The sequence below is a fragment of the Amblyomma americanum genome, chromosome 2, assembly GCF_052857255.1.
Source record: "Amblyomma americanum isolate KBUSLIRL-KWMA chromosome 2, ASM5285725v1, whole genome shotgun sequence".
Taxonomy (NCBI): Eukaryota; Metazoa; Arthropoda; class Arachnida; order Ixodida; family Ixodidae; genus Amblyomma; species Amblyomma americanum.
In genome coordinates, this window is record NC_135498.1 from 144,365,407 (window position 1) to 144,392,671 (window position 27,265).

A 27,265-nucleotide genomic window follows, 5' to 3' on the forward strand; every position below is an offset into this window, starting at 1 on the left:
TTTCAAATTTGACCCGAATGCCCACAAAAACCACCTCTACAGATCTGTTGCACTAGAATATGCCCCTAGAAATATTCTTACGGGTTCCTTTAATATATCTTCATCATTTTCATTGTCGTTTTTTACACATCTCATTTCAAAGAACAATCAGCGCTTTCCAATCGTTACTCTTTCGCCAGCAGGATTTGTTGAATTTAATATCTCTTTTTACTGCAGATAGCAGTGAACTGTGTAAGATTATTTTCTTCCATATATACATTGCTCCAACCATTATTCAAATCACACGTGCCAGCAGCCTCAGAGAGATAAGCAAACGAAGAAGAGACCAGAAGAAGCGATCCTGCCTTGGAGGAAAGACGTAACAGCCAAAGGCAGGGATGGAGGCGACGTCTATGCCTACGACATCCACTCAACAGGGCACACCGCACCGCACTCCGCACGGGGCTGTGTCGAGGGCAGCCCCCTTGGATGCGGCTGTCGCGGTAGAGCTGCGTCCCAGTTTCGTGACCGTGGCCGCAGCCGAAGAAAAAGAGGCGCCCATGGAGACAACGCAGGTGGGCCCAGCGCCGACACCCAGCCGCCCCCTGCTGCGCTCGCTGGTGGCCTGCTGGACGGGGTCGTTTTGCCTTGGCACGGCCATCGGGTATGCGGAACCTGCTTGGACGACCCTCAAGAAAGACCCGGACTTCGCAAGCACCGACCGTTTCTGGTAATAGGAGGGGCGTCTGTTACCAGCAAAAATTACTGAGGGGCTGGACTGTTCGTACTTTCGAGATGTTGTTTAGCGCATTCGCAGCATTGACAAAAATGAGATGGACACGCTACAATTATTTCGCAGTGGTTATAGCGCTTGGCTGCTGACCCGAAAGACGCGGGTTCAATCCCGGCGGCGGCAGTTGAATTTCAATGGAGGCGAAATTCTAGAGGCTCGTGTACTGTGCGATGTCACTGCACGTTAAAGAACCCCAAGGGATCGAAATTTTCGGAGCCCTTCACTACGGCGCCCCTCATAGCCTGAGTCACTTTGGGATGTTAAACACCCATAATATAAATCTTCCGCAGTCCTGTTTGCCTTAAAATGTGCGCTGCACTGCTTAGTGAACGCGGCAATTATACGTGCACACGGACTACCTACTAGCTGCGCATGCGACTGCGTAAAGATGGCATGACATAGTCGAACTAGTATATGTCGAGCTCCACGTATCGCGTATTGTTCGTTTTTCAATAAATCGATACGCAAAAAATGTAATAAATAACGTTACCTAACGTTACCTTACCTATAAGAGGGAATAAATGGCAAGCACTCTAGTGATGCGCTTGTTGCAGCGACGGGCCGCCTACCGACACTAGAGGTTGCTAACTATAACCTGCTGGGCACTGAAGCCGCGGGGTAACGTTTTGTGCAACTAGCCGCAGCCGATCATAAGATATCTGGTCCGTTTATCAGTGCACTATACATCGAAGAATCGCCACCAAAATTAACGTACAGCTGGTTTCCGCAGCGCCTACAACGAAATGTGCGAAGCACGGCAGGCGCGGCCGCCGATGGGCTGTAGATAGTTAGGCTTGCTTCACTACATCACGGCTTAGTGGTGTGGAAAATCGGGGCGAGAGAAATCAGAGGGCCAGTCTAAAACACAGCCCGCATTCTCCGCGTCACGGGGTTTAACCGGCAGGTGCCTATGGCCGCCCCGGTTGGCTGGCCTCCGCGCGCGAAAATTTTTCGAGGAGGGCCTTTAGGGGAACCGCCACTTGCAGGGGCACTGCGCACAGTTAAATATATCTAATGATGGCTAAACTAGATTTAGATTTACTCGGAGGCTTTTCTATGCTGTTGCGCAGGATTTTAAAGGTGATCATTTTATTTATCAATAGCCAATAATTTTAAATATGCTGGTTCGTTATATCCGGCCCCGACTGTATTCCATCAGCGTGCTGCTGCGTGGGTGCCCTTTCAGAGGAGAAAAATGAGAGGCAGTTATCTTGGTCGATCTAATCCTGTCACTAAAGACGACGAACTTGAAAATCGCTGACGTCGAATAATTGTATCCTACATGGCCTCACTGAGGGAGATGGCGCGAATGGCGATTACTTGTTTGATAAAGTTTCCCAACGCTTTTCCGAAAGTTTGTAAATGGATTGCCTGCGGATAGAGGGGTTCACAGGATTGGTCGGCCTCGATTCATTCACATACAGTCACCATGAGCTTTCTAGACTTTAAGGATAAACTTTCAAATTCTCACCAACACCTTCAATTTCAAGGAAACAGGCTTGTCTGTGAAGGAAGATTTTTCAGCTAGGGTTCGTTTAGTCTGTAGGAATTCTGGGGTGCATCAGCTCTATATGGTTCTAGCGGTTCCAAAATGAAAATGCGGTATGACCACCTTTTTATCTACGGCGTCCGTCATAAATGAGATGTTACATCCAACCTCTCTCAGCAAACCAGCTGTGTCGCCTCCTCCTGTCTCATTCTCCGACTGACAGTCCAAATGTTGGTATTATAGCCTGGTAATCCTGAACCTCAACGCTAGAAGTTTTGAAAATAAATTCTCATCTTTTTGTACCTTATTTCGTCTCGTGCCCTGAATATAGTGGGTGCTACAGAGACGTGTTTGTATAACAGCATTTATGATTCAGAAATCGCTCCCCCAGGTTATGTATTCGTAAGCCCCCCCCCCCCCCCCCCCCCCCCCAAGACAGGAGAGGTGGTGGAGTCGCTCTTTTTCTCTTTTTTTAAAACCTGAAATTCTTCCTTTTGCCTTTGCCACCGGACGCCGAAACCATACGCTGTAGAGTCTACCTAAGCAAACAAACGTTTGCAGAAGGCGTCTGCTACCATTCTCACAGTTCTTGTGTATGCCCACTACATGGCCTCATCCAGTTCCTACACCAGCATAATATAGATATCGAACATCATTTGCATGGGTTATTTCAATGCCCGCGATATTCATTGGCCATGACTGTCACCTTTCGGTTCCGATCCATGCATTAATAGAGCTATAAATAACTTCCCTTCATCTTTCGTAATAAAACAATGCACTAGGTGTTACTTTGGATTTAGTAGTTGTTAGTGCTGACCTTGCTGATAAAGGCTTTACATGTGACGTAGTGGTAGAAATTTTCGTGCTCAAGGCTGTCCTGACATCTATTATTTGTCTGGTTCTCAAATACCGTTTTCGACACACCAGGCTTCCTCACTTCAACCGTGCTGATTTTAGTTCTATAGAAGGCACCTCAGCTGACTCACTCGATGAATTTACGGACTTAGCTTAAATTTTGATATGTGTGATCTAACGAACTTCTTTGAAAAACTGGTTAAATTGTGCATGCACAGGTTTATACCCCCGAATACGAAACGAAAACAAGTACTTTGACTCCATGGATGAGTAAAGATATTCTACATCTCAGGTCGTGCCGTGCGAGTACACTTTGACGCTCGAAACTCTCATACGGCACTGGTAGCCTCGCACGATTCAGCCACGTCAAAAGCTAGCTACATCTGAAAATTAACTGCGCAAAGGATTTCTTTTATCGAGCAGAACATGCGCGATTGCTCAAGACAACAAAAGTTTTGGAAGTCTTTTCTACCCAATACCACATTCCTGAGCTCCTTTACAATTTATGGCGTCCCAAACACCAAGCCCCTAAATGTTGCAGCGGCTTTCAATAATTACTTTGTTTTCTTTTACTATAGACAATTGCGACGTTCCACGATTTGACGTAGCTGCACCTTCTAATCACATAAAACACATCACAATCACTCAGATGAAGTGTTAAATTTGATATTCAGCTTGGGTACCAAAAAAGCTATTCGCCATGGTGATATACCGAATTCTTCCCTCGTTCGCTACTCGTTATTGAAATCCCGCTACCTCACTGTTGTTTTTTTCATAAAATCTTTGTCATCTTCTTCATACCCTCATCTTGGAAGTTGGCTTAGTTACTACCCTTACACATATCCGGCGATAAGCATAGCTTGGGTAATTGCAGGCCTATCTCACTAACATCTAAGTCTTGTAAACTCTTGGAGCACACAATACATAAGCACTTAATGGAATTACTTAAATATAATAACATATCATTCGATGCCCAACACGGTTTCAGACGCTAGTTTAGCGCACTAACAGAATTGCTAGAGTTCACGTACGACATCTCTCAATGCCTGGATCTCGGTGGTCAAGTTTATGCGATATTTGTAGATTCGTCTAAAAAAATTGACGCAATACCTCACTAAAACTTCTAAAAAACTACAATCTATCCTAAATAACGCTTCCTAGTTGATTTGATTTCCTCTTTCCTCACTGAGCGCTCACAGATCCATTCCTTTAACAACACCGAATCCTCTGCCATCGATGTAACTTCTGGAGTGTCCCAAGGCTCTGTTATCGGCCTGCTGCAGTTTTTGATTTATATAAACGATCTTCCATGCAACATTCTTTCATTCGCTTCTGCTTAGATTACTGCGTCTCGCATTGTCCCGTTGACAACGATCAGAAACACAACAGCCTTATTGACTCCTCAAAGTTCTGTGCTTGGTGCGACAAGCCGCAGATAAGTTTGAGCTTCCAGAAAACTGTTGTCCTCAATTTAACTAACCAACAGACTCCTTCATTCCTTATTTAATCTCTAAACAGTTCATTAATAAACGGAGTTTCTAATTTCAAGTACCTTCAAGTAGCTTTTATGAATAGCATGTCATGGTACGAACAGATTAATTCAATTCAAAGCCTTGAAAAAAACTTGAGTATCTACGACGTACGTTGTCTGAGGCCTCAAAAGAAAAAACCTTACATGTACAATTATGTTGTCCGCTCGCTTCATGAATATGCGCCCGTGATATGAAGCCTGAACTCAACAAGTGAAACCAAGAAACTTGGAGGTGTGCAGAGGCAGACTCAGTTCGTTTCATCTTTCAGCGATTTGACCGTAATTTTTCTCGCTCTTCCGCACTTTTATCAGCAAACTTAACTCCTCTATAACGCCGTCGCACTTATTCTGAAACGTTTTTACGTCACATGAATAATTGTTCTTATCGCCTCTCGCAAAAGCTTTACCTAAGGGTCGCACAACCAACCTCATCAAGAAGCTGCCACCAGCTAAACACTGCAGCTGTGTACGCGTGGACTAGCTTATTTAAATAGTTTTTCCCTCGAACACTGGCTGATTGGAACTCGCTTTCGGGCTGCATCAGCGCACTTTCGCTGTATGAGTCTCTGGACGACATTGAAGCTAGTTAGTGTATTGTATGAAGGGCTTCGTGCGAGTTTGGTATTGCGTGTTTACGGTATTTGCTTGTTTGTTTTTTCTTGTTGCCCTTTAATTGACAGTCATCTTAAACTTGTATACACACTCTTGCTATACCCCAGAAAGGGCTGCAGTGTGCTTAAAGAAAATACATAAAATTTATTTTAAAGTTCAGTAGGACACTGTAACGTAATGTGTGAAGCATGAGACGCGCACTTGAGTAATATGGACTTGTTAACGTCGCAGACAACAGCCCGACACTTAACACAAAAAATGACTAAGAACTTCAGAGAATGTTTACTACATTGCAGTCAGTGCGAAAGCAAAGGTTTGTGCCACGTAGAGGACGACGATGAGCGGGCAGTGCTGTGGGACGGAGCGCTCGCGCTAGGCCAGCTGTGCACAGACAACGATCGATTTTGCTCCGGGTGGGTAGTCACCGTAATAATGCTTACGCAATATGATTGTGAAAATGCAACGTGCAACATTCGAAAAGTGTGAACGCGCCTTCTGCAATGGTTCTATGAGTTTCCTCGCCCTAGCCGCAAAATTGGTGATTCGTTCGCCCTTTCGGCGTCCCGCATGAGCGACCTCGACTGTTGCGCCCTCTATTCTCTCAGCTATACTCTACACCATCGAAAAACACTCATTATTATGAGATAAGAAGGTGGCACCACTTGAAGAATTTAGCGTCAATGGTAACAATGGACATCGGGGAAGGCCCAGTCAGCGTACTCGAGGCCCGGAGGTTACGTGTTTACGAAAGTTATGCTGGTGCAACCGTGGGGAAAGTTAGTACGAAGGGTGGACGTATACTTAGTGGCTTACAAAATTAGAGGCGACGCTCAAGCTCCGCCTTAAGGGCATGACACGAAAGAGTTAAAGGATTAGTGTTCTTAAATGCGGAATTGGTCCTTTTCTACTATACATTCATAAATCCTTGGGAGTTCATACCGCTATTTGTCCAGTGGTTAATCGATGCGCCACCGCCCCGCGATGGCAGATGCTGCCACCGTTGGGGTTTGTGCGACCCAGGCTGCTCTTCGCGTCGAAACAGACCATTAATTGAACTGCCAGCTGCCATGGTGCGCAGTGTGCTCACAATCCGATGGGCAGGATGAGAAGTCACCGCTAGGTTACGTGACCTAGGTGGCCCTGCTAGGCTGCTTTCCTGTAGCTTTTCCATGCATTTTTCGGTCACGGTCCACGGCGACAACGGCGACGACCATGCCTGCTTTTCTAGGACGTGCGATTCTTAACGTTATCGTGTTAAAAGTCGAACAGTGATATCGAGATGTCGCAAACTTCAATGTAGTGGAAGTAAAACAAAGCGGAATCTGTGTTCAAAAGTGGTAAATTTGCAGCCAGCAGTTTTTAATGCATGAATACAAGTCGAAAATATTGTAACTAGAAAAGACACTAAGCTCTTCCTTAAGGGTAGCACGTGATGGTGTTGATGGGTTAATGTCTGTATATGCGGAATGGATCAATCTCTAATTAACACTGATTCATCGCTGGATGTGTTTATGGCACTACAGGCCCAGTAGTGCAGCAGTTAAGCGATGTGCCACTGCCCTGCGATATCATGTGCTCCCACGGGTGGGGCTTTTAACATTCAGGTGGATCTTCCTTAGCAACCTCTTGCGACCAATCATTAAACGAACTGCAACCTGCTACGGTGAGGCAGCTTGCTCACATTTCGGTTTGCAGGCTCTGGTGATGGAACATGGTTACGTGACGTAGGTGTCGAACCTAGATTGCTTTTATAGAGATTTTGTCTCCTGCCGCCGACGACGCTAGTCTTTTTGTTGAACGAAGCCCTAAATTCTACCATCTAAATAAAAAGGGGGGTCTTAACCACATCCTTAAGGAAAAAATGCGATATCGTTTACTCTCATTCCTAATGAGGGCCCCATTATTCATCCTGCGATTTTCCTCTCAACAATCCAGTTGGAACCTGCTCAACTGCCTTTATATGCTGTGCATAGGTCGTCGCCTTCTATATAGTTCGAGTACATTCTATTGGGTTATTATATGGGATTTTAGTAATCCGACCCATTAAGTCCATTTTCTGAGTTGGACCTACATCCAAAGCTTCGGGGCTTCATGGAAATTTTTAAGGGTGCCCCACATTCCAATTTTTGGGGGCCCTCACCTATTGAACTTTGGCAGTTCGCACGGTGTTGGTGACACTTTCAATCGCTTTCATAGACCACGAGGGAGCCTCATACCCCTAGTGGCGCACCACTGGTCCGTCAGGTGACTCTTTCCGACACAGCCGCTGATGGGTTTTGTGAGACCCAGGTCCTTGTTTCCGAGCTCCCATGAGGCTCATGTGCAACGCCACGGTGGTAATGTGGCAGCTGCATGCACTTATTTGGCAACGACGGGCAGTTTGCTCACAATTCAGAGGGCAGATTGTGATAACGTCACAAGGTCACGTGAACCCTCTAGAACAATAGGGAAATTTTGTGGGCAATTTGAAAATTCGCCGTGCTCTCTGACTGGCCACTGAGGGTGACATGAACCTGGAATTGAAGAATCAGGAATTTTGGTACGAAGAAGCAATAAAATCTATCACGAAAGCTTAAATGCACGTGTATTAATATACATCAGTTCTGGCAACGCCCGTCACTGCCCCAGGTAATGTGTCGCAAACTACCCTGGTGATCCGTATGAATACGTAGTAGAGCGACATTGTGCACCGTAGTAGCACGCCTGCGAATTTCGCTTTCTTACAGGGTCACAAAATTTCGCTTGCTTGCCGGGAACACTCTTAGCATCCATCCTTCCATTGCCAGAGCTACGGCGGCAGCTGAAGTATCCGCCGGCAAGAGAGCTATCAACTAATAACAAAAGCAGCAAGCGCAGATCGAGAACCAGACCTGCTACCGGCTCCTAAACGCACGCGTGAAGACTGGTTTAGGTTTAGGTTTATGAGGGTTTAACGTCCCAAAGCGACTCAGGCTATGAGAGACGCCGTAGTGAAGGGCTCCGGAAATTTCGACCACCTGGGGTTCTTTAACGTGCACTGACATCGCACAGTACACGGGCCTCTAGAATTTCGCCTCCATCGAAATTCGACCGCCGCAGCCGGGATCGAACCCGCGTCTTTCGGGCCAGCAGCCGAGCGCCATAACCACTCAGCCACCGCGGCGGCGGTGCACGCGTGAAGTCTCTCTCGCCATAGGTACATCTCTAGTGTCTGCGGTTTGATTTCCCCCTCCCCCCCAACGTCGCAGGTTTGCTTCCCTCCTGCTCGTCGGTGCTCTGGGTGGTTCCATGGTAGGCGCCTTGGCGGCGCAGAGCATTGGCCGTCGTCGCACTGTGGCCTTCGGCGCCCTGGGCGCGCTGTGCACCTGGCTGTGCGTCGCCAGCTCCCAGGAGGTGTGGTACCTGTACGCGGGACGAGTCACCAGCGGCTTCTTCGCCGGCATGCTTGCCGTGGTGGTGCCCGCCCTTATCGCCGAGCTGGCCGACGCGAGGGACCGTGGCAGACAGGTGCGTGACGCAGCCCAAGTGTGGCGAATTACTACGTCGTAACGCAAGCTTCGGGGCATCATGAAAAACAGAAACTGCTATGTGCTCAAAGGTGCATAGAAATTTCCTCGCTCAAATGCGTCCACGTGCTGCTGCTGCTTCTAACACGAAAATTATACATTTAACACTAATCATGCTGTTTACTTCTGTACAGTGTGCCCGTAAACAGTGTACAGTGTGTCTACTTCTGTGCACTGTGTCCGTAATTTATATGATTTGTTAACTCTGCATGAATAAAATATATCTTCTCATATTTATACAGCGTTGATTATAATTATGTGAAATGTCATTAAATCTGTGAGAACGGAATGATATTGTACAAAAGTTGATACACGATACAGTACTGCCGCAAAATTACTGCTTAATCTGCGGATGCCGCGACGACCAGTTTTATTTTTCTGTCCAATGGAACAACGCATTCAATGTATTATTGCTTAAATTACGGGCCGCTGAACGTTATTTTTGCTCAAAATTTACTAAATAATACAGGGAAATGGGCTAAAGTGCTATAACGAATTTCCTAATATTCCAGCCACTCTTGTGTAACATAGCATTTAACTCAATTCTCCCAGCATTGAAAACATAAGAAAGAGCTCTGATTTGAAAATGCAGTCCATGCAATACGCTTGATAAGACACGACTTTTTCTTTGTAGATTTTACAGTGCAGATGAAATTATGCAACTATGCCCCAGCCGACCGCATTTTGCGCACCTTCAGCCACATAAAATCACTTATCCGCAGTCTCAACTCCATGGCTTGCAGTCTTTCTCCAGCCGTCAAAAACTAGGCACGCTCCCTTCATGCTCAGTGAAGCATTGCTATCCTGTTCACTTCAAACATTTCTCGAAAAATGCCCTTGTCTGATCGAGCTGCCTATCCCGCATGCAGTCTGTATGACACATTTCATATAACAATCAACAAGCATATAGCTTACGACCGCCAACTTGTCCCACAACATGTTTTACTGCATGGCATGCGACATTCGAGCAGGATTGAAACCACTTCTACAGACAGCGATGAACTGCAGGTTATCCAGGATGGCAAAATGGAAATCGAGTTCTGCAACCGTTTTGCTGCTATCCGACAATTTTGAGAAGTTATCATGAACATTATGCACTCAGTTTCATGCAACAACCCGTAAGTTGTGCAGGAAAGATGCTCAGTGTACAGAGTTCAAAACATGTCTAGAACCACTGAACTGTGTGTTGCGCAGCTCCCAAAGCCGCTAGGACCGGGAAGGCAAAAAAAAAAAGATGACGGTGAAATACTAAGAGTTTAGCCGCACATGCTTACACCCACACCATTTTTAACTAAATGTTATCCCTAGATATCGCGTGTTCAGCCCGAAACAAGCCCAGAACGTGTTCTAGACAAGCGTTTTGTCCTCTTTACGCCCATTTACTCTCACCCGTCCTTCGCAATTACGCGTCTTAATAACTTTTATTGCGCGTCCGCAGGGCGCACGACACTATGTCGGCACTCTCGTCGGCTTGCTCTACGTGCACCTTCTTGGGCGTCACGTGACCTGGACTACCCTCGCGTTTGCATGCCTGGTGCCTGCAGCGCTTCTCCTACCACTGTCGTGGTATATCGTCGAGTCTCCCCGATGGCTGATACAGGTTGGGGAAATATTTGCTTGCAACACCCATTCACTTCGATTTTAAACACCCACACTCAGAATCCGAACCCGTTTTTACGCTGAAAACGCTGCCCAATTTTTTCTATGCATAATGATTCAGGATTCTTCATACAAATCTCTGCAGTCATAAAAGAAGGTTGAGTTGAGATCAAGGTGAATTTGATATCAAGGATGCGGTGGCGGCGGCTGTTTTTCTATAGAAGTGAATTACGCAAACTTACCTGCGCTATTCGACGTCAGTGCTCGTTAAAAACTCGGTTGGTCGGATGTAATCCAAATCTCTGAACAACAGCGTCTGCCGTCGCTCATACAAAGCTTCGAGGCATTTAACCATGCATTGTCATGCCATTTGCGACAATAACTTGGAGACGACGGCCCACATTGGGTAGCATGATGCGCTGTCCCCTTTTTGAGTATATTGACGCCAGCGCTCGTGCAGACGAACGCGTCTATCAAAAAGAGGAGAACGAAGTGTTGGAGAAGCGCTCGTCCGCTCGTCCAGGGCTACGCCGCTGCTGACTCTCGGCCGCTTTACGCCAACGTGACAATATTAGCTCAATTTATGACTCATTTGATTCCCCCATGTCTGTGAAAATAGGCGGCTCTGTACTTTCCTTCATTAAGCATGTGAGATATTCTCCAACAACGTCCTCATCTTCACCACTACCACCAACACTCTCGTACGAATTGATGCTTGCATGGCAATACCAAGGGTAGTTTTTCGAACCCCGCTTCGTCTAGGATAATTATGTTACTTCCAGACATTTGCTTGCTAATTAAACCACTGTGCTGAGACACTACAACTACTCAACTCTACAAGGACCACTGAGCCACCACGGTGGCCCAGTGGTCATGGCACTTTGCTGCTGACCCGAAATACGCTGGTTCGATCCTGGACGCGGCGGTCGTATTTCGCTGGAGGCGAAATTCTACAGGCCCGTGTTCTGTGCGATGTCAGTGCACGTTGAAGAACCACGGGTGGTCTTAATCTCCGGAGCCCTTCACTACGGCGTCCCTCATAGCCTGATTTTTTTTGGGACGTTAAGCCCCCTTAAACCATAAACAATCTTCAAAATGGCACGAATGACAGAAACGAGGCGACGCCGAAAGCTGGTAGATCTGCATAAAAGTATCACTGTCGTTTATGACAAAGTGGCAGACGCGTTCGATAGGGACGATACCACCGAGATGAGTATCATTGGAAAAACACGTATTCGGCGAGTGATGCCTGCATCGCTACTCACACGAAACCCTTCAGCGTGTTTTAGTTCCTTGTAATGCGAAAGAGCTAATTCTGATAAAGATAATAGTCGGCTAGTTTCAACACGAACACAGCTCAAGGTATGATAATGTCTATGAGCGATAGCAGCCCTGACGTTACCCGGGTGTCAGCTTGTCTTTTGTGCTGATGAAATTGGAGGTGTCTCCTGCTTCTGCTGGTCTAGGATGCTAAGGTAAAGCAGCGTTTATTCGTCAGGAGATGTGCTGCTCGCGATCCTTCTTTGCCTGCTCAGAGGGCGAAGCGTATTGCGGTTTCCGCACAGGTGGACCGCCGAGACAGCGCCGTGGTGGCGCAGAGAAGCCTCCGCAAAGAGCCGGTCGAGGCCAATGCCGAGATGAAGCTCATAGAGAAGGTCTTCGTCCAAGCGCCCATGCCTTCGCTGCATTACTGGTTGGCGGCGCACCTCATGTTCCTGCAGCAGTTCTGTGGAGCCAATGTGGCAGCCTTCATTGTCGAGGATGCCATGGATTCGTCTCGCTCAACACACGACGGCGATGCCACGCTGGCCGCGTTGTTAATACAGGTGATTCTTATAGAAAAAAAAAATAGATTTCTTGTTATGTGGCTCGCATAAAGGGTCGATCGTCATGCTAAGTTTTGATAATGAAAAATTGTAGTGAAAAATTTATTCTGATCAGAACTTTTCCTCATAGTTCTGTATCAGAATATGAATCTTACAGATGTCATGCACCACATGAATGCTTGCTGTAATGCTTCCTGGTAAATGTTACCGTCGTGCGTAGGCATGACAATCAAAAGAATCAAGAAGTCAAGAGCCCTTTTCACGACGTCTTAACAATTGTCATTTTTAAAGAGTCTATTTTGGCACTACCAAACTCGAAATGTGATTCCGTAGGTTTTATTGCCTTTGGAGCACGAGCACTACTCGTAGGGCACCGAAACACCATGGCGAATCAGGAAAGTAAGGCGGCCAGGTCAGTTACATCAGCAGGTAGGTACTTGAGAGGCAATGAAGAAAACGTTCGGCAGCGTTTAACCACGGTTATGCCCAAAGGTCGAGCGACAGCATTTCGGCAACGGCCTTGTCCATATTTGCTGGTGGCCGTCGTGTCGGACATGCTTAATTATGGTTGGACATAGATTGTGGCTCAAATTAGCCTAGGTCAAATTTCCGGGGTGGGCTGGGCCAAATTTTGGAACGATGGAAACTGCACAGAAGGTTTACGACGTTCGAAGTGCGAAAGCAGATTTGCCCTATGTAGAGGACGACAATGAGCGGGCACTGCCACCGGACGGAGCAGATGGAAGTTGATGAAGATTACGCTCTGGAATTCACAGCGCGAGAGACTGGTGTAGTTTAATACAAGGAGTGTTCGGCTGGGTTGATTTGCGATTGTTTTCTTCATGGTTTCTACTTAGGTCATGTACATAGAACATTGCTTCACTGTACTGAATTTCTTGTTTGCGAACAAAAAAAATGGCGATAGCGTAGTGGTCTCGCGCAGCGTCCTGCGAAGTTTATCTGTTCCCGCGGCCGCGGTTTCGACTCCCAGTTGTGGATCGAATATCTTTATCTGCGTATTTTTTCTATCTAGGCACATTTTGACCTTGGCTGGGCTGAAGGTAAGATTCGGACAGCGAACAGGGTAACGTGGTGTTCAGCAGGTTTGGTGCATCGAGTCCAGCTATCGTTCTGAAATGCTCCGAGACTTTTTACACATCCTATGAGCGACTTAATTTTATTGATACCCCAGCCTGCCTTCCTCTTGGCACCTAGTGAAAGCGACAGCTCTAATGTTTGCAAGGACCAGAGACACCAGAAACAGACGCCCGCACAGCAAACAGCACTGAATCAGCCTTCGCATTCCTGTCTCGTAGAATTCTTCTTGCTTAAGTGCGGAGCACGAAAGCTTTCTGTTAGGCTGTCCATGCTACGCCAACTGCAGCGGCAAAGCGTACGATTATCAACATAGAAAATTTATGCCCCTCCGTTTTCAATAAAAAATGTATATATGTTTACTACGTGAGTTCATCTTGCCTCTCCAGACCAACTTTTTTCATAAAAAAATTTAGGTACGTTGGGCTAAACCTCAGTGACGCCGCGGTACATGACAGTATGCGGCTTCGCATGCCGATTTATTTAACGGTACGATGCAACCCTAGCGCCAAGCTGGGTAGAAGCGCTGGTGGGCAGGAAAAACATGCGGTCATTCGTCTTCATAAACATCCCACTTAATGAAAAAACGATTGATTTTACGAGGCAAGACAGGCATACACGGCAAGATGCTTAGAAAGCCTATTCGTCACCAGCGTAGGGCTTCACTGGAGTGCGCACTTCGGCGATTCTGCGATTTCGCAAGCTTACAGACCCCCACGGAATGTCAAGCCTGTGAAACATAAGCATAGAGGGCTCCTAAGGATTTCGGTATTGCAGCAACCGCTATTACCTCTTTTATATGATTATGAGAGGCGAGAGTATTTAGTGCCTGATAACAGTGAAACAGTGAGCAAATAAGTTTCTTTTCCTTTACACACCAAGCGATATAGATCGATTCCTTTTTCTTTCATCGGGGTCGTTTGCTGGTCCTCTTCGCGCGTTCGGTTCACCCTCTGTGCCGAAACATGTGGCTAGCAGAACTCTCTGTAGCTGCCTGTAAGAGTAATTTGGTGTAAGGAATGCATGCTACTAGCCTATTGCTCGAAACTGATCAGCGAGCCGAAGTAAGCAAATCATATTTTTTATGGAATGAGCCGAGAAAGAAGTAAAACATGGACCAAACCTTCAGGCAAGAAAAGGTAACTATTGTTGAGGGGAATCTATGGGCATGTGACGAGATGCGCAGAGAGCAGTATCATAAGCAAATCTGATTGTGCAGTAAACAAAGCGGGTGAATTTTTCGTGGAATAGTGCAGGAGTCGTTGTAGTAATGTTCATAATGGCACAGGGGAAACGCGCGCTCCGAAGTTAACAGAAAGCAGTGAAAGCGCAGCAGGCAGCTCAGGATTCCATATTGATTATGATGATATTCGGCTTTAATGGCGCAAGCGCATGTGTGGCCAATGAGCGCCACGGTCAAGGTGTTTTTCGTCTACGCAAAGTAAGGCGACAGACCAGTTTCCCAAGAATTTCACCGCAGATAAGCCGAGCACCCTGCCAAGGGAGTTTGTACCCGTCGTATCAACGATGAACATCCGGCGACACTGGGAATCGAAACCGCACATTCCGTGTGCGTGGCGGCGCTCACAGCTGTGGTGAGAGTGCAAAATGTAAAAGCTGCAGCTTACGATTAACTTGCCTGTAATGTGTACAATGACGACAGTAAGATGTGCCAGGCAAGACTTCGCAGTTTGTATATACAATGACATGCTATCAAACGTGTAAGAAGCATAAAAACTCTTACGTAATCTCTTTCATAACGAAAGTGAATTTCCTAAGTGGGCTTACTGACCAAAAAGACTGCAATGCTGCCACGCTCCAAACGCAATAAAAAAAAACATGTATTTTCGGTTAAAACCAGCACACTGTTTCAAATGTGCAATAGTTACTTTAAAACTCAAACGTTTCAAAACTATCAAGTCAATCAAGGAGCATACTAATGGTCGTTTTGCGAAAAAGAAGTCAGTGATAGAAGGTATATTTTTTTCTTTCAAGAAAGACTGATACTTCCTCTAGACAACTACATATCTTTTTGCAGCAATTTAGAATGGTTCAGAATTGTAACCTACTAGTACTTGACGTTAGACACACGGATAATTTTATGCCATCTATATTACAGTCGCTGACAAGGTAATCGTTAATAAAATAAAAATAATCATAAACTTCAATCAACCAAACAAAGATGTGGTTTTTTTGCCGGCTATTTGACCACATGCAGCATTCATATAGTGAATCATGCTCGACATATGGGACGAATGCAACGTATAAATTGTTCGCCTAGATTACGAACAACTAGTTTTCCACTCGAGGCATCAATAGTAAACCATACATCGCATAGCCAGCTTTCGAAGACGTCTCTTAGTATGTTTGGCCAGCATATGCAGAGATGTACAGCTTTGCCTAAAGTATGTAGCCCAAGGAGTTTGCTCCTTAGCCGTGTTACTGGACACTCTAAAGCATTAAGAAGTCCTAAATTTTAGAGCGCTGAGAACACAAGTTTGCTTCCTCCTTCAAAAAAATTGTGGTCACTGAGCATGCAGGACGAGCCACACTGCACTTAGGAGCGAACCACATCGGCTGTATATATTTGACAAAGGCCGTACAGGGACGACCGTCACAGGGACCGCAATCACTGACAGGATAATTGATAGAATACGATTTACGAAAGGTGTTAGCAATGCGCCCATTTGTCTCCGAGTTAAATCACTGCATATTCTCAAGAGGTATCAGCCGTTTTTTTAGGGTACGAGGAAGTAATAGGAGATAAAGCGAAAACCTTACTAACCTGCAATCTGCTGATCGCACTGCTTGCTAACTTACACCGGAAGAAAAATGCATGTATGACTAAAGACCTAGCCATTCATCAAACAGCGTTGATTTTAAAACTTCACAAGCAGGTAACTTGTGTACGCAGTTTAAAAGGGAACAATAGTTTAATCTAGGTTGAGCGGTGCTGGAAGTATTATGGGATGCATCTATTTCGGCCAAGTAGTGACCGCATGTTCAGCCGCGTGAAAAAAGTGACTACTAGAATAGCATTGCAGCTGAACGCATTACTTCTCTAAAGTGAAGCGTAGGAGCTTACCTCAGTCTCTGAATGGAAGATCTCTAATATCTATATCTTGCAAGTGCCGATGTAAGGAACCGAAAGGGGGCGAGGGGTGGAGCGGCGAACAAAAAGGCTTGAAATTGGGGACACCACAGCGAGCTATGCAAAGAGAAATGAAGGATAATAGTAGCTTTAGGCAACACGAAGGTAGAAGCAGAGTATATGAGACCGCGAACACGGGTAACTGAAACCTTAGCCGAGACGTAGGGGAAAACGGGCTACTTTGGTCACATATGCACTGTGCATATTAAGATATAGTGGTCGCTTCGGGAAAAACTGACTATCCGATTGACAAAAAACGTAACAGGGGAGCGGCAACAAGCGAGGAAATGAGAGCAGGAAAGCGCTGGGACAGAGTCCCTCCATCTAGCATACGTTAGGCGATCTTCGTCCTTCAGCGAATAAAGCCTGACTGCTAGTAGTGATGGTAATGATGATGATGATGGCTACAAGAATGCTATCGACAGATCACTGCGCAGTTCATTTATAGATAACGGAGGTGATGGCGACCTACATAAAGTAGTTATAAATTTCACACTAGTGCAGACGGCTTATTCCTTTCCCATATCTCATACTGGCATCTGGTAATGAGCCTACAAAAAGGCTAGAAGGCTTGTCTTGCTGCATCAATCGTGTCACGGCCGGTACTTTAGAGTCCTAAGCAAGCAATGCTGCACTCGCTTTTGTGCGCAGCTTTGTAGTGCCTGACTCTACAAGATCCTCTTCACTCGGAGCTAGGAGAGCGTTCAAAGACCTCTGTATTTTAAACCATGTAGCGTATGTTCCAATTGCTTGGCTACGTTTGAATGCGCACAAGTTTAGAGCATGATTCTTTTCACTCGCAGTTGGCAGTGGCCACTATGGTAATGCCCTTTGTGGACACTGTGGGACGTCTGCGGCTGCTCGTGTTGTCGGCCAACATCTGCGCTACCAGCATGGTCCTTCTGGGCGTCGTGCACCAAGGCGCCATAGAGAGGAGCAGAGAGAGACCAACTGGCGCAGTGGTCGCTGTGGGTGCCGCTGAAAACAGCACCGGTCCTGTGGAGAGCGGGCAATCGGGCGGCGTAGCGCCTCAGCTAATAGTCATATTCGCGGCTCTCTTCAACTTCGGCTACGCGATTGGGCTGGGGACTGTCACCTGGATTCAGGCAAGGACAGGAAGAAAGTATACCTTCCTTTTTGTTTATATTCCCTCATTCACTCGTGCTGTGATGCTCATTTGGTTTAGGTAGCATCATGCGCGTGGCATCTTGAATCACTGAGGGTTTACACAGAGAGGAAGCCCATTCTTCTACTTTTTGTCAGTGTGGCGCGGAAATGCGTGTATCTGTTCTTGGATTCCTCCACATGTGAAAAAGAAAAAAAAAACAAGTAGACGTTTCAAAAGTTTGCAACTGTGGTTTTCTTTCCCACAAGGAACAGTGGCGTCAGTAGTTGTCTCAGGCGAACCCGAAGTTTCATGCTCTCACCACAATAATTGATACCTTCCTAACACGCCCCTCTTTTTCGGAGGCATTGAGACGCCTGGACTGGCAACAGATAGGAATAAGAGTTGATGGAGAATGGCTTAGTTACCTGCAATTTGCTGTTGACTTGCATTGGGGTCGTTCACGAGATAAGTTGCACTGCAAGATCAATGACTTTGGTAGTCAAACAACAACGGTGGGAAGAAAAATAAATATTCAAAAAAATAAACTAATGTTCAACAATCGTGGAAGCGAACCGAAGTTTATGATCAGTAGCGACGAATACATATACTTAGGGCAGGTGCTGACAGCGGATCCGGATCACGGGAGTGAAAAACTAAAAGAATAAGTATCGTGCGGAGCGCTTTTAGCAGGTTTGCTGAAATCATTAACGGCAGTTTGCCGATATCTCTCAAGGCAAAAGCGTGCATCAGTTGTATCTTGCCGGCACTCATCTATCGCTCAGAAACACGAAGGCTAACAAAAACGGTTCAAATTAAAATTGAGAACGCAGTGAGCTATATGAGATGAAAAGGAAAATGATAGGTGCAACGTTCAAGAACAGGAAGAGAGCAGAGCGGGTCAGAGGAGAAATTCGAGTTAATGATATTCTAGTCAAAACCAAGAAGTAGTAATGGAGTTTGGGCAGGACATGTAATTCGAAGGCAAGATAGCCGATGGATGTTGAGGGTAAAAGACTGGATTGCGAGAGAAGACATGTGTAGCAGGGGGCGACAGAAAGCTAAAGGGCGGATGAGATTAGGGAGTTTCCGGGCATAAGCGGGCCACAGGTTGCACATGACAGGGTTATTTACACAAATATGGGAGAGGTCCTTCTCCTTCAGTGGCCGTAATCAGCCTGATGATGGACACGTTCTTATTCACATGGCGTGTAGCACGTGGCTAGTTTGACACCTGGCTTAGCCTTTTTCAGTGCTGGTGCTTAGGCGCAGATGTTCCGCATCTGCGTACCGGCCTCGTTAGACATGACACTTACTCGTTCCTGCAGCTTGGAGCGATCCCGGAGAAATCCTATCCGCCTCGCGCTCTTCGATGCGTACGGCCCGGCGTACATATGGCGACTTTTGATGTCTTTCCGCTTCTTGCCATCCCGTTCAGTCAGTAGCCACATTATGTGATCTTCTATCATTCGCCCATTCACATCACAAAGGGAACAAATTCTATGTTCTCCTGTTGAGATTAGCACGCACAAATCTGGCTACTCAACACCGCAACGACACTAATGGAAAGAAGCTTTCTTGGCATGGCAGCTGAGCGCAAGAGTTGCTAAAACTTCGAACCACTGCACAAGACTGCTCAGCCTGCTTTGTCGAAGTCCTTGTTGCTGCTACTTTTCATACATGCTGCTGACAAATGTGTATGTGTGAGTACGGATGTACCCCTTTTGCCAAATGTAACCGAGCAGCAGATGCCTGCTTCTGAACCACATAACGGAGCCATTACGGCATTTAATTAATTTTCATGTGTGCCTCTTCTTTCCAGTTAGAAATGATGCACTTAAAAAGTTTCGATCAGTTGAGGAATTAATATAATTGGCGAAAGAGTTCTAGCGCAGATGAAAACAAAAAATAATAATAGAGACTAACAGCACCCACGCGTGAATCCTCTCTACCACCTTTCAACGTGTATAAAAGTCACTTATATAGTGATTTATTAGGCAAGCGTGTGCTGTTTTCAAGGCGTATATTTTGTGCTTCTGAAACTAGGAAATTCAACTGCTTACACGGAGCGATATTAGTCGACAGTTCAGCATTTTATACATTCTACATAATATCACCGTTGATTATCCACGTCGTTTGCACAGCTTCGAGCGACAACGGAGAGCACGAAGAGGTATTCTATATGTGCTAACTCTCAGTTGAAATATATTGGAAATAATAGCGACTTTTAAAGCTGTTGCATACAGTGCTACGCACACTACGAGCATATAAGATCACATAGGCGCTTGTAGGCCTGTGGGCAACATGCCTGCGCTTCTGTGATTTTGACAATATTAGATGTGTTGTTTTCGTGGGCATAATGCAACAGGTGTAGTCGTTTAGGGCTGGCTGACGTAATAACACGTATGCAAGTTTTATACATTGCCCTTTATACCCATGGTTGGTACTAAACTAAACTACGATTTAATTGGGTTTCTTTCCCGCCATTTCGGATAAATTTTTGGCTGGAAAACAGCCTTTGTCGTGCCTGTGCTCTTGCCATCGTTCAATGTGCGCCGGCTGTAGTAAACCTCTCGAAAGATGACAGTGCACGCGCTTCCCAAACAAGGATGCACTTACGGCTCAGGTGGTGGAGTTGGCTCCCCTACGGTGCCGGGGCCTGGTGCTGGGCAGCGTATGCAGTTTCCACTGGGCGTGCGCCTTCTGCAGTGCGGCCTTCTTCGAGCGCGTGCGCGACAGCTTCGGATTCGGCGACCAGGCCTGGTTCTACGCCACGCTGACGCTGGCCAACGGCCTGGTGCTCTACTACTTTATGCCGGAGACCAAGGGGCTGACGCTGGAGGCCATCCTGCTCGAGGAATGCCCCGTCGAGGTGCCACTCTCCTTACTCCCTTCAAGACATTGCGAAATCATATTATTTATTTAGGCCAGAAAAATGAGGGTGTATGAAAGCAGGGAAGCTGTTTTAGAACGTTTCAACGTGATCATGGAAAAGTTAGGCCAACTGCTGTGGTGAAGTGATAGCATGATGTTATCTGATGATGATGATAGCATGATGGTCGATAGCATGATGTTATCTGACGAATATATATATATATATATATATATATATATATATATATATATATATATGCGCGCACACACGGTGGAGAGAATTCACCTCTACTACGTCGCAATGCAAACCAAGATTCTAGTCGATTTTGAAGCGGAGTCAATGACTGCAGCCGATGAAGGAAGCCCTTGAGACATTATACAACTTCAAAGCGCACTCAGACGCGACCTCCGAGGCGGATGCGGCCACCTGAAACTAACCGGAAGTCCCAAAACCCTTCTGTACGATACGCCGTTCCACTAAGCCGGCGCGCCAGCGTAACGGAGGCACCGCTCCTCTCACCCGCTAGCGGGTGAGCGCACTGCGCATGCGCACTTCAGCGTCCAATCCGCTCAAACGCCGAGCGGACCATGAAACAGGTGAGCTAAAGCTTTCTATTCGGTTGCTGATAAGCAATGAAACCGGCGGTGGCTTCGTTGACAGCCGAAGTGGTAATGAATGATTCCTAGATTACGTCACCGTGGTATAAAAGAAAAAAATGAAATCACTTGCAAACGTGCGGGGAATAAAACCCACGACTTTCAGACAGCGAGTCGAGCACGCAACCCATAGGCCTCAAAATGTCTTCGTTTCTTAGCGAACAAAGGTGGATCTAGTATGTGCGGTGCCTTTGCCTTGCTGATGACAATGCCTTGCTGCAAAGCAAAATCGATGACTTTGACAGGCATAGCAGAACGGTTGGTCTAAAATATAATATGCAAAAACCGAAGTAATATTCAACAATCTCGGAAGAGGAGACCAGTTTGCAGTTGGTACCGAGGCGCTGGAAGTGCTAAGGGATTACGTCTGCTTACAGCAGATAGAAACCGCAGACGGATCACGTAAGTGAAACAACTAGAAGATAAGTATGCGGTGGAGTGCATTTCGCAGGCTCTCTGATATCATGAATGGCAGTTTACCAATATCTCTCAAGAGAAAAATATACAGCCGCTGCATCTTACCGGTACTGACCTATGAGGCAGAAACGTGAAGGCAAAAGGTAACGGACCAACTTAAATTGAGTGGCCGCAGGGAGCTATGGAAAGAAAAATGATAGGTGTAACGTTAAGAGATCTGAACAGGCCACAGTGGGTCAATGAGGAAACGGTGTTTGGTTACATCCTAGTCAAAATCGAGGGGAACCAATGGGCTTGAGCAAGACATGTAATGCGAAGGAAAGCTAAACGATGGTGCTTAGGGACTACCGAATGCTATCCGAGAGAAGGCAAGCATATAGCATAGCGCAACAGAACGTTAGGTGTGGAGGGCATATGACTGGTGCTCTCAGGCTCACCGAAGCACGTTTTTATTTTCAGTTGTTTCCACTTCCTTTTGGATTCGTGTTCTCTATCTCCACGCGACAGTGATATTTACAGTGTTTTTATTTTAGAGGCCCGTCAACTTAACTATATTATAGCCTTACAGAGCGACTTTAATAGTTGCTTTTTCTTTGAATTTCATCCGGTGGGGTAGACATGCTGTGGCTTTGCAGAAAGTCACTGTGGTTCTGGCAGCCACGGCGACGGTGTTGCTGACGTATGCGCTTTCCGACTGGAAAGTGGCGTCATTATCGTGACCGCTTGCTCTTCTTCTACAGCGACCAATGAAGAAGTCGTGGAGTCCTTCGTGCACTGTTTTTCGGTACATATACCAAGTCCAATCCTCTTGCTTGGAGAGTTTAACACCAACGCTCATGTGGTGACCTTAATCACTGGTCTTCAGGAACAGTGAATCCGGTACTTTGACACAAAAGCCTCAAATTGCTCTGCCACTCTCAAGACGTGACAGGCCGACTATTTCAAAATATATGAAGCTCGTGAGAGAGTGCATATGCCACATATTTATTGTACGGACCACGAGGCCACCCGCCTAAAAAACACTTGGAAGCGCCACACGTCAGCTGTTATGTTTCCACATTTTGCACACGCTAGATGCCGTCGCGCAATGGCAGGGTGACTACCAGTTTTTTTTTTCTACTAGTCACGGTGATGTTCTGGGTTGGAACAGGCTCATGCCGAGTGAGTATTTGAAGATTTGACAGCCATAGTGCAATCTACTGCAAGCAGACTTGATCTCTCTGTTCCAACCCTTGAGGACATAGGGGCTGCGCACAGAATAAAGGGGAAACCGATTTGCATTCCACCAATACTTGTGCGTTTCAGGAACAGAACAACCAGGGGCAAGTTCATTCAAAGAAGAACGGCGTTGAAAGACAAAACATATGCATCCATGCAAGTCTCATCCCAAGCGCTAAAAGGCTGATCTGGATCACAATGAAATGTGCAAGGGAAAAAATATATCGCTATGTGCGAACGTAGAGGAGTTTTTGTAAAAAAACATGAAGGTGCCACGTTATTATAGACTGACAATGAAGAAACCCTCCGCACAATGCTCTAACATTTTGGTAAGGCCTACTTTGGTACGAGCTCATTTATTAGGAATGCAAAAAGTCAGTTCCTAGATCGAAAAAATCTTTTTACAATTTTTCATATGAACGCTCATAGCCTCAGAAACAAAACCGGCGATTTAGACCTGTACCTAGCTGATCTCCATGTAGAGTTTGATGTTTTAGATTTTACGGAAACTTGGTTTTCAAATGAATCCGATGTACGTCATTTTCAGGACTATAGAAATATATCTTTATTCCGAACTGAGAAGTGAGGGGGCGGAGTATCGGTGTACATCAGGAAGGAGAGAGCCTTCAGTCCCAGACCTGAATTATCTATATTACAAGAACATGCAGAACTCTTAACCGCATCTTGTGGCAATCTTCTGGTGGTTGCAGTCTGCCGTTCTCTGCTGCTTCACTGGACAATTTTAATGCTCTTGTTGAACAGGTGTTCGAGTATGTGGTCCAATATAACTTAAAGATGGTCATGGTAGGAGCCATAAATATTGATTTTGTATCAAAAAAACGGTGACCAAACATTTTCTTGATATCATACACTGCCATGGCAATGAAAATTTGATTAAAGCACCCACAAGAGTTACAACTAGCACTGACCGCCCAGTGATGTATGCGTTACCAATGTAACCTCTACCAGTACCGTTGCTGGTGTCTTAAAATTAGGAATAAAACACCGCATGCCTATTTTTTGTTTACTGCCATATTAGTCTCAACGTAACATAAACAATAAAAAATAAGGAAAAGTACACATAGAGAAAAGTTCACAATACTACCCTTGAAATTTTTGCGCGTTTGCCATAATAAACACAAACTGGAATGATATTCTCCTTGAGCAAAATCCAAGTAGATCATTCCACCTATTTAGAACCATTTTAAAGATAATTTACGATCAAGTCTTCCATGAAACCCACTTCAAACGAAATACAAAATTCCGTAAGAATGAATCACGAGAGATCTTTACGAAATTATCAACGCAAGAGAGAGTGTATTTGCTCAGTTCATTCAGACTAAGAATTGAGAGATATTTCATCAATTCAAAATAACTAGAAGCAAGCTGGGCACAGATATCATGAAATCAATTAGCGGCTATTTCCATAGGTTTTCAAAGTCGCATGGCCCCCGAGAAACATAGGGTACCTTTAATGAATTGCTACGTCATCTTTACCAAACCATACCAAGTTTTTTTTAATTTTAATGGTCTTTTGGTTTCGTTTATGGGGGTTTAACGTCCCAAAGCGACTCAGGCTATGAGAGACGCCGTAGTGAAGGGCTCCGGAAATTTCGACCACCTGGGGTTCTTTAACGTGCACTGACATCGTACAGCACACGGGCCTCTAGAATTTCGCCTCCATCGAAATTCGACCACCGCGGCCGGGATCGAACCCGCGTCTTTCGGGCCAGCAGCCGAGTACCATAACCACTCAGCCACCGCGGCGGCTTTAATGGTCTTTTGAATGTGAAGTTTTAGCAAACAAATGGAATGAACATTTTTTTAGCGTCGGAACCATCCAGAGTGCTGTTACAGATGCTAAAGATCCGGTCACATACATGAACAACTAAGCAAAAGCATTTTTCTTACACCTTGCAATGCTGCTGCAATTATCAAGATTACTAACAGACTTCAAATTAGAAGTGCACCAGGCGCTTATGGCATCCCAATATTGCCGACCAAAATGTTGCAGACATAATTGCTGATCCACTAGCGCATATCACTAACAAAATCCTACCAACGGGCATCAATCCTGACAGCATTAAAATAGCCCGTGTTACGGTGATTTACAAAGCAGGTGACCAGGAATACTCGGATAACTACAAGCCAATATGTGTCCTTTCAGTGTTCTCTAGGATACCTGAGCAATAAAAAAAAGTTAATAGCAAAGAAACAAGATCCATTACTATGAGAAAATTCTTAGATTTGCGTAAAACAGCTTATACTGTAAAACATGATACACTGACTAAACTGCACCACCATGGCGTACGAGGCATTCCCTTAGATTTGATGAGCAGTTACCTTGGTAACCGCTTGCAGTATACAGTGATCAATGGCTATCAATCTAACATGGGGAGAATTTCGAACGGAGTTCATCAAGGCTCAGTTCTAGGTCCTGCTTCATTTTTGATATGTATAAATGACATAACTAACATTCCTCACACAAAAGACGTATGTGCGCTGACAACACGAATACCTTATTTTCGGAACAAAACGTACAACATGTGCAATTAAAAGCTAATCTACGGCTTGCAGAACTTTCAGAATGGCTGGAGTCCAACAGACGAACTAAATGTCAATAAAGCCAAATATGTACTTTAGAAGATCGAGTTGATGGGCTAGTTGGTATTGCATGGTGAAGGAACAGCGCTAAGTACGGTACACGAGACAAACATGTACACAACACAAACGTCTTTGTGCTTCCATGTTTGTCTCCAGTCCCGTACTGAGCGCTGTTCCGTCACCAAATATGTACTTTTTGGAGCTAAAAATACCTGTATCATACAGGTTCTGGCTCAGGTTCTTAATCGTGAAAGATAAAATTTCTAGGTGTGTTTCTTGAGGAACACTTGCTATGGTCCGATCATCTAGATTTAAGCACTACGATATCTAAGTCCATCGGCGTTATAAATAAGTTTAGAACGCTGCTTTTAATGAAATTCAAAATACAGATTTACTATTCATTTGTTTACTCATAGGTTCCTTATAGATTACCGGTATGGGAACCGCGACACAAAGAAATCAAATATTTCTACTTCAAAAAAAAACATATATACGCGCTATTACAAACACGCCTGTTAAAGAGAAGACGAGAGAGTATTTCATGAAATGGGGCCTTCTTTTCGTTGAACAGGCTTACAAAAAAAAAATCTTAAAAGTCATGCATACATGCTGATCAAAGCAAATTGGCAACATTTTGAAGAAACTTTTTTAGCACACGCCAGTTGTAGTCTACGTAACACGAAATATAACGTACCGAATGTTCGAACCAACTACGGCTTTGAAAGACTTGCATGCCTCATACCAAGCTTGTTACATGGCTATCCACAAATCTTGATTTAGCCCTCGAAATCTAGCGATCAGCAATTTAAAAAGCACATGATCAGCGTACTTCTAAAAGCCATGTTCTACTCTTCACCCGCAGTTTCTCAGCTTCATATTTCCTTTCCCAAAACTATTTTGTGCCGACGCTGGTCCCTTTGATGCCTTGTATTCATACTTTTCTTTTTAACATTCGTTCAAACACGGACGGTCTAGGATGACAGAGAAAAAGGCAAATGCTCTCTGCCTGACGATGGCCCTGTCACCCGTACAGTGCACAGAAATGTGCAACGGCTTACAACATTGTACAAGTGCTAATGCAATAACAAAAAATAACATCCAACATAAAGTTGGTTTTCAAAACATGTATGCTTAAAGCTTTCAGTTGGACAGTATGTACGTTTTGAAGGCATTTTTGAACGCTTTGAGTGCTCTACATTGCTGTGATATGTCATGAAGAGGTGGGTGTGTATTTATAAAGTTGGGAATTAAATACAACAGTGTTTGTGTACCATAGCTCGTTCTTATCGCGGGTAGTCTAAAGAAGTTCTTTCGAAAGTTATACCGTGTAGTACTGTACCGTGTAGTACAATGAGGGATAAGTATCCCTTCTTGGCGTTTTACTTTTTCTTAGAGTAATGTATTGTTACATCCTCTAAATTTACATCCTCTAGATAAATAAAACGGCACGAAAAACACAGTGCCTTTGTGTTTTCCTCCGCTTGTCTCGCATTTTCTCCAGTTTTGTCGCACAGTTTTTCTAATTGTGAAACAAATGATTTAGATTTTCATCACCTCAAAAAACTTAAACTTATATGAAGTTTACCCTAATTTCACAAACGCTAGTTAATTTTTGGAGGAAACCTTATCCCGCGTCTCTTCTGCGCAGCACATGCTTGGGCGGCGCCGTTCGTTCAATCCGTCCCTGGTGGCCCGCAGGCGCTCCAACATGACCATCGGTGGTGGCCTCACCGGAATGAGCGGCTACCATCACGAAGGGCTGCACCACAGGTCCACCAGTGCGTCCGAAGAAGTACAGAGCCCGTTCAGGACAGATCGCACAGCAGGCATGGGGCTAGGTCAAGTGGCTTCCACGAGCACCGAATAAGGTGCGATAAAATGACGCACTGTTTATCTGTGTCGTTTGTTGATCAAG

General features: G+C 45.3%; 1 protein-coding gene across 1 annotated transcript; it reads left to right on the forward strand.

Annotated features, from left to right (window-relative positions):
- The first annotated feature begins 377 nt into the window (after positions 1 to 377).
- Positions 378 to 27,265, forward strand: LOC144120119 (solute carrier family 2, facilitated glucose transporter member 8-like). Its single transcript, XM_077652564.1, has 7 exons — positions 378 to 643; positions 8,487 to 8,745; positions 10,243 to 10,404; positions 11,969 to 12,229; positions 17,279 to 17,581; positions 20,207 to 20,452; positions 26,999 to 27,265. Exons 1-7 carry the CDS (start codon positions 378 to 380, stop codon positions 27,215 to 27,217), a joined length of 1,716 nt encoding a protein of 571 aa, XP_077508690.1. The 3' UTR covers positions 27,218 to 27,265.